The sequence below is a fragment of the Anomaloglossus baeobatrachus genome, chromosome 1 (assembly GCF_048569485.1).
Source record: "Anomaloglossus baeobatrachus isolate aAnoBae1 chromosome 1, aAnoBae1.hap1, whole genome shotgun sequence".
In the NCBI taxonomy this organism is placed as follows: Eukaryota; Metazoa; Chordata; class Amphibia; order Anura; family Aromobatidae; genus Anomaloglossus; species Anomaloglossus baeobatrachus.
The window spans coordinates 609,124,024-609,138,774 of record NC_134353.1 but is presented as its reverse complement, the minus strand read 5'-3'; the positions used below and the strand labels follow the sequence as shown (position 1 = coordinate 609,138,774).

The window sequence follows — 14,751 nt, the reverse complement described above, 5'->3', positions numbered from 1 at the left end:
AGATGTGGTATTTATAAAAAAAAAAAAGGACGTTATAACACTTACCCGTACACAGTGAGTGACAAATGAATCGATGTAGTCTTTTGCTTGATGGTTATTATACAAACAACATCTAAAAGACAAGCATACTATAAGCCAAACAGCAAAAGCAAAGTGTCCTGAAAAAAAACAAAAAACAAAAACAGCTAAAATACATACTTAGAAGACAGGACAGGGGGACTCACAAAGGACCGTAAAGCATCTTTTATCATGTCTTGCATTAGATGAGTTCCAAATACTTTTTTGTTGTCCACCAAAAACGTGGTCTGCAGAATATAAAAGTAAGTTTATTAGTACCAGGTTAAAAAAAACAAACAAAACAAAACAAAACACACTTCTACTCTTGCCCATGATAGCGATTCTGAATGGTCAGTATGCAATGCTGCATTTGTCTGCAGGGAAAATGAGGAGGTCCCAGGCAAAATCATCTACAACAGATCCAAACTGAAAAAGATCTCTGCTTAACACACACACACACACACACACACACACACACACACACACACACACTTAATAGCTAATCTGCAGACTAGGATATTGTATACCTGTAAGAGAGATCTGGATAATACACAAGGAGATTGCTCGCTGAATTCACAGAAGAAATCCTAGAAAAAAATTAACACAAAAATTGTATTTGTAAATATTTTGTACAACATTGTATTGTGAAGAAAAACCAAGAAGTGGTGGTAACGGCTGGGACACAGCGTCTCTACTTTGTACATTGACAGAGTACAACCTACAACCTCTTATGACTGCCTGTTTGCCCCTCCATGGATGGCAGCTTCTCGTCAATACATTTTTCCAGACTACCCCAGACACTAAATTACTTCTGACACAAGTGGTCTACCAACTTAAAGGGACTCTGTCAACACAGAATGACAGTTCAAACCAAGTACAGGCGCTCGTGCATCATGGCGGGGCCAAACAATTGTATATATCTTCCCATCATCTCCACCCCCTCCTCTTCTTTCATTGACAGCATAGAGTAAGAACTGTGGAAATACATGGAAACCAAGCAGGTGGGAAGATGCATTTAGATGATTAGCCCTGGCATAATACACAAGTACCTGAACTTGGTCTGAACAGTCATACTGTACTGACAGAGTCCCTTTAAGTCATAGCAGAATTATTAAAAATTGATTTAAAATACTCAACAGTTTCTATACATACACTGAACAAAAATATAAAACGCAACTCTTGTTTTTACTCTACTTTTTCATGAGCTGACCCCTAAAATGTAAGAATTTCTATATACACAAAAAAGGGAATTTTGTTACTTACCGTAAATTCTTTTTCTTATAGTTCTGTATTGGGAGACCCAGACCATGGGTGTTTAGCTTCTGCCTCCGGAGGACACACAAAGTACTACACTTAAAAGTGTAGCTCCTCCCTCTGAGCTTATACACCCCCTGGTAGCCAGTCCTAGCCAGTTTAGTGCAAAAGCTGAAGGACAATAGCCACCCACAAGTAGAACCGAGTAAGAACCAGAACAACCGGAGACTCTGTCCACGACAACAGCCGGTGATAACACACGGAACAAGAAAATTGCCAACTAGGCAACAGGGAGGGAGCTGGGTCTCCCAATACGGAACTATAAGAAAAAGAATTTACGGTAAGTAACAAAATTCTCTTTTTCTTTATCATTACTTTGGGAGACCCAGACCATGGGACGTTCCAAAGCTGTCCCTGGGTGGGAATAAACAGAAAAACTAAAAAGTAGGCGGAGCCTAACTTCACAAGTGGGCGACAGCCGCCTGAAGGATGCGTCTGCCCAAGCTCGCATCTGCCGAAGCATGAGCATGCACTTGGTAGTGCTTCGAAAAGGTATGCAGGCTAGTCCAAGTGGCAGCCTGACAGACCTGTTGAGCCGTAGCCTGGTGCCTAAAAGCCTAAGAGGCACCGACAGCTCTGGTCGAGCGTGCTAAGATCCCCGGCGAGGGAGGCACCCGAGTACTCTGGTAGGCGTCCGAAATGGTCGATCTAATCCAACGGGCCAAGGTCGGCTTAGAAGCAGAGAGACCCTTGCGCCTCCCTGTGGTTAGCACAAAAAGAGAGGTGCACCGCCTAAGCGCAGCGGTGCGAGACACATAAATCCGGAGAGCACGCACCGGATCTAGAGTATGCAGCGCTTTCTCAAAGCGATGAACAGGGGCCGGACAGAAGGAAGGCAAGGAAATATCCTGGTTAAGGTGGAAGGGAGAGACCACCTTAGGAAGAAAGTCCGGGGTCGGACGGAGAACTACCTTGTCTTGATGAAAAACCAAAAAAGGTGACTCCGAGGAGAGCGCAGACAAATCAGACACTCTCCTGAGAGAAGTTATGGCAACTAGAAAGGCCATCTTTTGAGAAAGACGATACAAAGAAACCTCCCTAAGGGGCTCGAAAGGGGGTTTCTGCAATACCGTGAGGACCAAGTTAAGGTCCCAGGGATCCAAGGGCCGCCGATAAGGCGGAATGATGTGAGACGCACCTTGCATGAAGGTGCGGACCTGAGCCAGCCGGGCGAGACGCCGCTGGAACAGCACTGACAGAGCTGAGACTTGTCCCTTGAGAGAGTTGAGGGACAGTCCTAGCTGCAGACCGGACTGTAAAAAAGACAGAAGGGTCGGCAACGAGAATGGCCAAGGAGAATGGCCGGAAGAGCGACACCAGGACAGGAAAATTTTCCAAGTCCTGTGATAGATCTTGACGGAGGAAGACTTACGGGCCCGAGTCATAGTGGAGATGACTTCAGGAGGAATACCAGAAGCCGTCAAAATCCAGGACTCAAGAGCCACGCCGTCAATTTGAGTGCCGCAGAATTTGGGCTGAAAAACGGACCTTGCGAGAGCAGGTCTGGATGGTCCGGAAGATGCCACGGCATCTCCACAGACAGTTGGAGCAGGTCCGGATACCAAGCTCGCCTGGGCCAGTCCGGTGCAATGAGGATGACTCGACTGCCCTCCATTCTGATCTTGCGCAGGACTCTGGGCAAGAGAGCTAGAGGGGGAAACACGTAGGACAGACGAAACTGGGACCAGTCTTGAACCAGAGCATCCGCGGCGAAGGCCTGAGGATCGTGGGAGCGAGCCACGTAAACCGGAACCTTGTTGTTGTGACGGGATGCCATTAGGTCCACGTCCGGAGTGCCCCACTTGCGGCAGATTGACTGAAACACTGCCGGGTGTAGGGACCACTCGCCACCGTCCACGGATTGACGGCTGAGATAATCTGCCTCCCAGTTTTCTACGCCAGGGATGTGGACTGCGGATATGGTGTACTTGGAGTCCTCCGCCCATTGAAGAATGCGTTGGACCTCCAACATTGCCAGGCGGCTGCGTGTCCCGCCTTGGTGATTGATGTAGGCAACCGCTGTCGCATTGTCTGACTGGACTCGAATGTGCCTGCCCGCCAACAGGTGGTGAAAGGCTAGGAGAGCTAGAAGCACAGCTCTGGTTTCCAGCACATTGATTGAAAGGGCTGACTCGGACGGAGTCCAAGTGCCCTGTGGTGGAGATGTACCGCTCCCCAACCGGAAAGGCTGGCATCCGTGGTGAGAATCACCCAGGACGGAGTCAGGAAGGAGCGCCCTTGGGACAGGGAGAGGGGTCGAAGCCACCACTGAAGAGAGCTCCTGGTCCGTGGCGACAGAGCCACGAACCTCTGTAAGGAGGAAGGCCGCTTGTCCCAACAGCGGAGAATGTCCAGCTGCAGAGGACACAGATGGAACTGGGCAAAGGGAACCGCCTCCATGGAGGCCACCATTTGACCCAGCACCTGCATCAGGCGCCTGAGGGAATAACGGCGGGGCCTCAGGAGAGAGCGCACCGCTAGCCGGAGAGACTGCTGTTTGATTAAGGGCAACTTCACAAGTGCCGGCAAAGTCTCGAACTGCATCCCTAGTGAGACTCTGGGTCGGAGTCAGAGTGGATTTGGGAAGATTGACAATCCACCCGAATTGGGCTAGGGTGGCGAGAGTGAGCGAAACACTCCGCTGACAGTCTGCGCTGGATGTACCCTTGACCAGAAGGTCGTCCAGATAAGGAACCCCTGGAGGTGCAGGACCGCAATCACTGCCGCCATGACCTTGGTGAATACCCGAGGGGCCGTGGCTAACCCGAAGGGGAGAGCCACGAATTGGAAATGATCCTCTCCTATCGCAAAACGTAACCCCAACGCTGATGTGACACTGCGATTGGCACATGTAGATAGGCATCTCTGATGTCGATGGACGCCAGGAACTCCCCTTGGGTCATAGAGGCAATGACTGATCGCAGAGACTCCATGCGAAAATGCCGCACCCGGACATGCTTGTTGAGAAGCTGGAGATCCAGGATGGGCCGGAAGGTACCGTCCTTTTTTGGAACTAGGAAGAGATTTGAGTAAAAACCTCTGAACCATTCCTGAGCGGGAACTGGGACAATCACTCCGTTTGCCTGCAAGGACGCCACGGCCTGCGAGAAGGCGGCGGCCTTGGAGCAGGGGGGAGTCGAGAGAAAAAATCTGTTTGGAGGGCTGGAAGAGAATTCTATCCTGTAGCCGTGAGATATGATGTCTCTCACCCACTGATCGGAGACTTGCTTTAACCAAGCGTCGCCAAAGTGGGAGAGCCTGCCACCGACTAAGGATGTGGCTGGAGCGGGCCGAGAGTCATGAGGAAGCTGCCTTAGTGGCAGAACCTCCTGCGGTCTTCTGCGGACGCGCTTTTGGCCGCCAGTTGGATTTCTGATCCTTGGCTGAGTTAGCGGACGAGGCAGAAGGCTTAGAGGATGACCAGTTGGAGGAACGAAAGGAACGAAACCTCGATTGATTCCTACCCTGGGCGGGTTTCCTGGTTTTAGTTTGTGGCATGGAAGTACTGTGCCCGCCAGTAGCTTCTTTGATGATTTCATCCAGCTGTTCACCAAACAGCCGTGAACCAGCAAAAGGGAGCCCAGCAAGAAACTTCTTGGAAGAAGCATCTGCCTTCCACTCTCGAAGCCACAAAATCCTGAGGATAACAAGAGAATTAGCTGAAGCCACCGCAGTGCGGTGAGCAGCCTCTAGCATGGCAGACATGGCATAAGATGAAAAAGCTGAAGCCTGAGCAGTTAAGGTAACTATCTCAGGCATAGATTCCTTGGTGAGGGAATGCATCTCCTCTAGAGAAGCAGAGATGGCTTTGAGAGCCCACACTGCTGCAAAAGTCGGGGAAAACGCGGCCCCCGCAGCTTCATACACAGATTTGGCCAGAAGGTCAATCTGACGGTCAGTGGAATCCTTAAGTGAGGTGCCGTCAGCCACCGACACAACGGTCCGGGCTGATAGCCTAGACACCGGAGGGTCTACCTTTGGGGAGTGAGAATGGAAACCGGTCATCAGAACCACGCTTTGGAAAGCGTTTGTCAGGGCAGGCCCTGGGTTTGGTCACAGCGGTCTGAAAACTGGAGTGGTTAAAGAACACACTCTTCACTCTCTTAGGCGAGGTAAACTGATGTTTTTCTGCCAAAGAGAGTTGCTCCTCTGACACTGGCGGATTGAGATCCAGCACAGAATTAATAGAAGCAATCAAATCACTGGTCTGGGATCAGATGATGAATCCTCCGTGAGCTCCGATGGACGGAGGTCAGAGGATAGGAGTCCTCTGTCAAGAGCATTAGAGGCACCCTGTGAGGGGGGCTGATGCATATTCATCAAAGTCCTGGACAAAAGTCCCATGGACTCCGCAAATGACTGGGATATGGACCTAGAAAAGGACTCTACCCAGGCCGGGGGTTCAATCACAGGTGCAGCAGCAGCCAGAGAGACCACTGGGCCTTGCTCCTTGTGTGAGACATGCTGCTGGAGTGGGGGCTTTGCAGAGAATGAACCCCAGGGAGAATATACAGAGGTCCACAACCGGAGACCGGCTGTGGCTTACCAGACCGCTGAGCGCGGTGTTGTGTGCCCTCTAGATCCCGAAGCCCGGTTCCCCAGTCACAGCACCTCAGCAGAGATGCAGAATGCAGGATGTCCCAGAGCAGAGTGAACTCTGCCTGAGAAATGACTAGGGGGCGTTCCTATAAAAGAGCGGGAACTGGAGGGCTATAGAGACCTGCAGGGAAGGAGGGACCCCCCAGCAGTGGGGAGTGTCCCTCCCCTGTGTAGAACGGCCGCCGGTAGGAGCCGAACCTGTCCCTCTGCATGAGTGACATGCGAGGGCAGGAAAATGAAACTAGGCCTCCGGCGAAGCCGGGGCCTAAATTTAAGCGGCGAGGCCGACAAGCAGGCACCATCGGCGCAGTTCTCAGGCAAAAGCTAGAGAACCCGCCGGAAAAGTTAAAACAATCACATACAGCATACTCTCCCCTTACAATAAAGAACCGGGACCCCCAACATAAACGTCTCAGGTACTTAGCTGCTGAGACGCAGGGCCATGTCCCTGGGGATGAGTGCTCCGGTCCAACAGAATCCTCAAGGGGCTGTGGATGGAGACCGGACTCCTGCCAGGCATGGAGACCGTGCTGGCTCCCACTTCAAGCCAGAGCCCAGAAGGGATGGTGAAGGAGCGCGGCATGTAAGGCTGCAGCCTTGTAAATCAACCTTAACACCACCGCCGACACAGTGGGGTGAGAAGGGACATGCCAGGAGTCCAGACATGGACCCGCTTTTCTTCAAACTCTTTCCAAAAGTCAAACAAATCAGATGAGAATGCATGTGTGGATGTATGCCTCCTGACACAAAGCAATAAACTGGCTAGGACTGGCTACCAGGGGGTGTATAAGCTCAGAGGGAGGAGCTACACTTTTAAGTGTAGTACTTTGTGTGTCCTCCGGAGGCAGAAGCTAAACACCCATGGTCTGGGTCTCCCAAAGGAACGATAAAGAAAGGCCTTTTCCTCTCAAATATTGTTCACGAGTTTGTTATGGAGCAGTTCTTTGCCAAGATAATCCATCCACCGCACGGGTGTGGTATATCAAGATGCTGATTAAACAGCATGATTATTGCACAGGTATGCCTTAGGCTGGACACAATAAAAGGCCACTCTAAAATGTGTAGTAATATCACACAGCACAATGCCACAAGTTATGAGGGAGTGTACAATTGACATGCTGACTACAGGAATGTCCACCAGAGCTGTTGCCCATGAACTGAATGTTCATATCTCTAACATAAGCTGTCTGCAGAGGTGTTTCAGAGAATCTGGCAGTACATCCAAAAGGCCTCACAATCACAGACCATGGTGTAACCACACCAGCCCAGGACCTCAACATCCAGCATCTTTATCTCCAAGATCTTCTGAGACCAGCCACCCGGACAGCAGCTGCAATACTCATTTTGCATAATCTAAGAATTTCTGCACAAACGGTAGAAACCATCTCAGGAAAGCTCATCTCCATGCTAGTCTTCTTCATTGAGTTTCTACCCGAGTGCTGCAAGTCATCATAACTGACCTGAGTGGGCAAACTAAGTCTCATATTCGACAGTGTCAGGGGCGTTGGAGAGGTGTTTCACTGTACAGGGCAGATGGAGTGTATGGCGTTATGTGGGTGAGCAGTTTGCTGATGTCAATTTTGTGAATTAAGTGGCCCATGGTGGCGGTGGGGTTATGGGATGGACAGACATTGTTTGTTGTCCATAACCTCAGGTGGCTTTTATTAATGCCATTTTGCACAGAGATACCATGATGAGACCCTGAGGCCCAATGTGATGTCATCCATCCTCGACTATCATCTCATGTTGCAGCATGGTAATGCACAGCCCAATGTTACAAGGATCTGTACACAATTCCTGGAAGCTGAAAACATCCCAGTTCTTGCATGGCCAGCAGCATACTCACCGGACAGGTCAGCCACTGAGCAGGTTTGGGATGCTGTGGTTTGGCATATATGACTGTTCTAAGTCCCTACCAATTTCCAGCAACTTTGCACAGCCATTAAAGATTAATGGAGAAACATTACACAGGCCACAATCGATAACCTGATCAACGCTATGCGAAAGTATTGTACTGCACAAGACAAATGGCGGTCACACCAGACACTGACTGGTTTTCTGACCCCCCCCAATACTGTAAGGCAATGTTCATTTACCTGTTTTTTTTATTGGTTTTATGCAAATAGATGCTAATAAAAAGCTACTCTTTAGGCTATGTGCACATGTTGAGTATTTGGTGCAGAACGTTTCTGCATCGAATCCACACCTTGTAGCAGAAGAACACCTGCGTTTTGGTGCACTTTTGTGCCATGCAGTTTTGTTAATAAAGTCAATGGGTGGAGGGCTAAAAAAAAAAAAAAAAAAAACAAAACAGCAACAATTAAGAGTGCAGATTATTTTCTGCAGCAAATCTGCACCTCCCTCGTGACATTGTTATGACAAGTGAGCCTCACGACCAATCCTTGCTGTCGTCTTCCTTCTCCCCGCCTTCGGACAATTTGAGCAGGAAGCCAGCACAGTGCTCACATCCTGCTCAAATGTCCGGGAAACTGACGTCGGGCGCCGATTGATCGTGGGACTCGCAGGTCATAATGGCACGTGGGCCCCGGGAACGCGAGTTCAGACATCACTTCAACCTCGGCCACACCAGAGGAAACTAAAGACTTATTTATTTTTACGGGGTCAAACAAGGGGACTGAGTAGTGGTTATCCAAGTAGTGCACATCCTCTTTAATTATTAACTGGAACCCCAAAACTCAGCCGATTCTACAGATATACCAAATACTTGTAAAGTGTAAAGGAAATTATATATGATTTTCTAAATATTTTAAAAATATAAATCTGAAACCTGTGACATGCATTTGTATTCAGCCCTATGTAGTCTGAAAACCCTAATAAAATCCAGTGACCAATTGCCTCCAGAAGTCATATAATTAGTACAGTACCTAGCATCACCGTGTGTAAATTATTCTCAGCATAACTACATCTGTTTCTCTAACAAACCTCAAGAGGTTTGTTAGAGAACATTTGGGATCACATCTGTGAAATTAATAGCGCCATATAAGTGAGTAAAATAAATAATTTATCAAACAGTATCATATAAATCTGAAAATTATGATAGGGAATGAATACTTTTTCAAGGCACTGTAGGTAGGACTTGCAGGTGATAGTGAATTGAGCTTTTGCTGGTTTTGCCTGCCTTTACAATTGATTGATGCACATACAAATGTGGTATGATTCAGATGTACAGCCCTGTAGTAAACCCCACACTTACCAGTATACTGTGAAGGTTAGTTAAGATGACAACGTCACACACAGTTTTTATCCGGTCAATCAGCTTATAAAAATAATTCACCATTTCTTCTTTCTTAATTATTTTTGCATAACGTGGAAACGTTGGTGGCAGCAACCTCTGGTTGACTAAAGGCTCGAATCCCATCATGATTGGGTGATCTAAGCACAAAAGAAGGGTTTTGTAATCCAAGCTGATTATACATATATTTAGAAGCATAGATTTCTGCAAATATATATCTCGACCTATGGTGCGCAATTTTTATGGAAATTGGAGCTGGTGGTTTGGAGAATACAAAGGTGTCATTGTAGCATAGCATTAAGTGAAATATATTCGTTCACCATGGTCATTAATAATTACACTTTCTTAGCACCCCTTATTAATGAGTCTTACCAGTACAGTGGGCTCTACTATTCTTGATCCAGATGACTAAAGCCGGTTTCACATTTGCGTTGTGAGGCATCCGTCACAGTGCGTTGTGTGACGCATGTTATGGATGCGTTGCAAATAGTGTGCTAAAAAAGGTAACGGATTCCTTTAAAAGAACGTTTTGCATTTTTTTTAATGTTTCGCCGGGAAAGGAGATTTGCGGTCGGGAGGAGAGAGAGGTCACCGCAAATCCCCTGAGTGACTGCAGTGAGCCGCACGATCAGCTGTGCCGTCAGCTGTGCAGTCCTCCACCCAAAAGCTGTGTCTGCGGGTCACCTGAATGAGGGCACAGCTGATCGCGCGGCTCACTGCAGTTGCTGTGTGGAGCTGATAGAGAGCGGTCGTGTTCTACTGCCGCTCCTGTCAGCTTCATGTAGCAGAGCTGAAAGCGTCGCGGGACCTCGTGTGAATTATGCTGGACCTGGAGGGGTATTTGGGGATTAATAAAGTGGGAAAAGAGGGGTTTTTTTGTCTCTTATTCCAAATAAAGGATTTTTTCCGGTGTTTGTGTTTATTTACTTTCACTTACAGGTTAACCATGGAAGGTATCTCGGGGAGACGCCTGCCATGATTAACCTAGGACTTCGTGGCAGCTATAAGCTGCCATTTAACTCCTTATTACCCCGATTGCCACCACACCAGGGAAATTCGGGATGAGCCGGGTAGAGTCCCGGGACGGTCACATCTAATGGATGCGGCAATTCCGGGCGGTTGCTGGCTGATATTGTTAGGCTGGGGGCTCCCCATCCTGAGAATACCAGCCTTCAGCCGTGTGGCTTTATCTTGGCTGGTATCAAAATTGGGGGAGGGGGGAACCGCACGCAGTTTTTCTTTTTTTTTTAATTATTTATTTTACTGCACGATAGACACAAGCCCACCGACGGCTGTGATTGGTTTCAGTGAGACAGCTGTCACACTCAGCATGGGGGTGGGTCTGACTGCAACCAATCATGGGCGCCGGTGGGCAGGGAAAGCAGTGAATACGAGATGGATTAATGAGCAGCCGGCATTTTCAAAAGAGGAAAAGCCGCCAGAGCTTTGTGACAGCCGTGCAGCGCCGCCCCAGTGATCGGTGAGTATGAGAGAGGGGGGAGAGGAGTGAGAGAGACCAGGAGTGATTTTAAATGATTTAGATCGTTCTGCTGGACATACTGAGCATGCTCAGTAGAACGTGACGGGAACAGTCAGCGGATTCCGCCGCCTAGCGCATTGTGGAGGAATCTGCCACCATAGACAATCATTACACACCTTGGCGAATAATACCGGAATCCGTCAAGGTGCGATATTTTAACGACACAAAAAACGCTACATGCAGCGTTCCTTACGCCTGACGCAGCGTCAAAATAATGACGTTGCGTCGTGTAGCGGATGCAACGCAGACACTTGCGTTCCAGTGTGTCGTCCATACAAGTCTATGGAGAATAGCGCAGTGCGTTAACGGACTGCGCTATTCTCCATAGCGGTGGATTGCGCTGAACGCAGGTGTGAAACCGGCCTAAAACGGTTATTTCGAACATACTGGACTATGGCTTTTCCTAAGGATTCATTAAACAAGTTGTGCACTACTTGGACAATCCTCTCTCAATCCCTGTTTTCCCCTAACATAATAACAACCCCTATATGCACCTCTGGAGTAGACACCGTTGCAGTGGTGTGGCATTGCCTCTCCTGGGAATCACGTGACATTAAGTCACACTATACCTGTGGCCAATCAGCTTTGGGTTCACTCTCCACTACTTTGGATAAATTATGACATCAGGAGAAAGTCAGTGCTGCGCCTGATCTCTCACTTAATCGAGATATCTTGATTTGTCTGAGTGAGGGGAGAGTGAAGCCAGAGCTGATTGGCTGTAGGGATAGTGTGATTTAATGTCATGCAATTCCCAGGAGAGGCTGGAACAGCAAAGGCACCAAAAGTGAGTATAGGTGTTAATATTTTGTTGGGGTAAAACAAAGGGATTGAGAAAGGGTTGTCTAAGTAGTGTACAGCAATATTAAGAATTTAGAGCACTTGTCTGAATTTATCTCTGATTAGGACAGAGGTAAAACCAATAAAGGGAAATTGGCACATCCATGTACAACATATACAGCTATTTATTTGCTACAGTTGGTACGTTACGATATAAAGAGCATATGTAGAAAAGTAACGTATGACAAAAGGATTAGACTATAAGCAGCATTGGCTTCTATTCTGTACCAATGGATACACATAGTTGTGCATACGATATTTCTCTATCGTTTCATTGGGGGACACAGGACCATGGGTTATGCTGCTGTCACTAGGAGGCTGACACTAAGTAAACAGAAAAAGTTAGCTCCTCCCCAGCAGTATAACCCCTGAGCCGGAGGCGGGCTCAATCAGTTTTTTGCTTAGTGTCGTAGGAGGCTGATGTGGGCCGACTGGGCCCCCTTCAGCCACTTGATTTTTTGCGTATATTTTTTCATTTTTTTCTCGGCGACGCTCGTCGCTCTCATCTGTTGGAATTCTCTTTTTCTGCAGGTATCGTTTCTCTACCTCAGCTCTCGCAGCCCGTGTGGGTACCACTCCCCTGGGTCGCAGAGGCTTGAGTTGTCGGGCCCTCTCCCCCGTCCAATTCCACGGTACCACTCCCGGGTTGGCACGCGGGGCTGAACCTTCCTGGGCACCCCCTATTCACCCTGCGGTATCACCCCAAAGGGTGCAAGGAGCATACAGCAGGGACTGGACCTTGCAGCGCGTCTGGATTGTGTGATGGGGCCCGCAGCGCTGCTACACTACAGAGGGGCTCCCTCCCCCCTCCAGCGTCCACCTCCCTGCCTGCCTCATTCTTCTCCTGCTGCCCGCAGCCATTCCTCTGGTGTGCGGAGCACACGGACTCAGGTGCAGAGCTCCTCGACTGCACACTGGCAGATGCGACGCCGCCGATCAGGTAGGACACCCTCTCCTACCTTCTCCCGGGCGGCTGCAAAATTTAGGCCCCGGTCCGGGCCTACTCACCGGGCGCCCCGGCCACGTCCCCATCCGACGCTGGAGTCCTTCAGCACACATGCAGTGCTCGGCCGGTACCCGGACATCGCTGCCGCGCCGCCGCTCCCGCAGGTAGGACCGCCGGTCTTTACCTTCTCCTGCGCCGGCTGCTTCAAATTTAGGCCCCGGCTTCGGCCCTGTCTCCGGCGTCCTAGGACCGACCCCCGCCGCATTGCTACTGGCGGCCGGCCGCCTAGTCTCCGCCCTCCGCTCAGCCCCAGGCATCACAGTGGGGGCGGTGGATGTGTTTTCCCGCTCTCCTGGGCCCGCCTTCAGCCTCCTCAGCGTTCAGTTTCAAAAAAAAAACAAAACAAAAAAAGGGATTATGGCAGTCTTCCGGTATGCGGTTTGCTGACGCTGCAGCAGCCCGTATATCAGGGAAGAATAGACCCAAGTCTTCCATGATTATTAAATACAGTGGGGTTTTATCAGGGGTTGAGTTTTTTCAATTATACCTTCAGATACTTTTTTCGGGCTTTGCATCAGAGACACACTTCCCAATAGGGTTAGTATATAGAGCTCTCAGAGATGAGTTTTTACTTATTTTGGGCCGGTAGCTCAAGTTGCGTTTTTCCTTAATTGTAATTTCCACATAATGTCAGATTAGTGTTGACAGCTCCGCAGCCCCTGGCACCACACGCCCCTGTATCTCGCCACTGCCGGCTGGTTAGCGCCCTGTCTCAGGCCATAATTTCCCTCACTGACGTCCCTCGGGTTCGTGCGCATGCGCTGCGTCCCCCGTCGACGCTCGGTCATACCATCCACGGAACGGCGCAATCCCCTCGGGGAGACGAGTCCCGTACCAGGGAACTTTTCCTAGGCTAGACGCGGACCCGCCAGGTCTCGTCTTTCGTGGCCCCCCAGTTTTCCACCTTATTCCCCAGGTCCAGACTGCCCTTCCTCCGGTAGTCTTCCGACCTCTCGGGTGATGGCCCAAGCTTTCCACCTCCGCTGGACTTCAAAGCAGGACCTGGATGTTTTGGCGCAGGACGAATAGCCGGCTAGAAATGGTGAGTCAAGCCGTAAGGCTACGGGCAGCCCTCTTCTCTCCATGCACGCAGGTCTCCTTTAAGACATTTGGAGCGGACCCTTTATGTGCTCAGGGGACATCCAGAGTTCGCCGAGTTACCGCGTGATCTCAGACAACTACCAGACTCGACGTTTACCAGCGGTAAGCCATGTCATTGTCATTATTCCCTTCTCCAAAGGGGTTTCGGAGAGAATGGGCATGCTACACTGGAGTCGCTGATTGATCACAGACATCTACCAGTCACAGAGTTTACCAGCGGTAAGTCGTGTTATTGTCAGAATCATTCCCCCAAAGGGCTCTGGAGAGGGGGCAGTCCACCTTGCAGAGACGAAGGTGGCAGGCCCCGGCGGTTTTCAGTGGACATCCAGTTCGGCGTATGACTGCGTTATCACGGATATTCCCCGGACACGATTTTTACCAGGGGTAAGTCCTTTTATTTGTCATTACCCCTTCTCGAAAGGGGCTCTGAAAGGAAGGGGCACGCTACCCTATAGTCGACCCGCCTGTGTTCCTCCGGGCTCTTCGTCCCTAACGTGACGCCCCTCAGGGACTCAGCGGACACCATACGCAGCGGACCACGTTCCACCTATGCCGTCCCAGGACTGGTTATCATCTTCAGTGAGTACCCTCTTTTCACAAGCCTGGGATTTGCCTGCTGCTCGGCCTCAGCCTCTACCATCAGTATGGCCACCCGTCGAGACCTCCGACTCGGGATCAGGAACGCAGATTCGACATCTAGGAAGTCGCTGACTTCCCTTCCGACTTAGGGAACGCCCCTCTGGAGATGGGCGAGTCCAGTGGCCCTCCTAGGCTACGTCAGGGTGGAGTACACCTCTCCCCTAGATTACGTAGGGAAGGGTACATCCCTTTCCCTGCATCGGCCAGATGCATCAGGATCGCCCCCTCACGCTAGGTCCCAGCCCGTTCACGCTGCACCCGTCTGGGAGCCTCTATCCCTCCAACAGCCCCTCCGCCTTGCGTGGCAGTGGACCGTTACAGTTTTTCTAAGAGCGCTTGCAGGGATCACTGTCCCTGCGCATCCTACTCTACAGAGCGGCTAGGCTCTCTACGCCCAGGTACGAC

General features: G+C 50.0%; 1 protein-coding gene across 2 annotated transcripts in view; it reads right to left on the bottom strand.

The window, feature by feature from the left end:
* NAA35 (N-alpha-acetyltransferase 35, NatC auxiliary subunit) overlaps positions 1–14,751 on the bottom strand; it is a 153,206-nt gene that overhangs the window by 80,459 nt on the left and 57,996 nt on the right. For both annotated transcript variants that reach the window (XM_075318499.1, XM_075318487.1), the window contains exons 12-15: positions 9,185–9,363; positions 585–644; positions 199–305; positions 46–112 (exon numbers count right to left, since the gene is read on the bottom strand). In XM_075318499.1, coding sequence (XP_075174614.1) covers positions 46–112; positions 199–305; positions 585–644; positions 9,185–9,363 — 413 coding nt within the window. The remainder of the gene's footprint in view (positions 1–45; positions 113–198; positions 306–584; positions 645–9,184; positions 9,364–14,751) is intronic.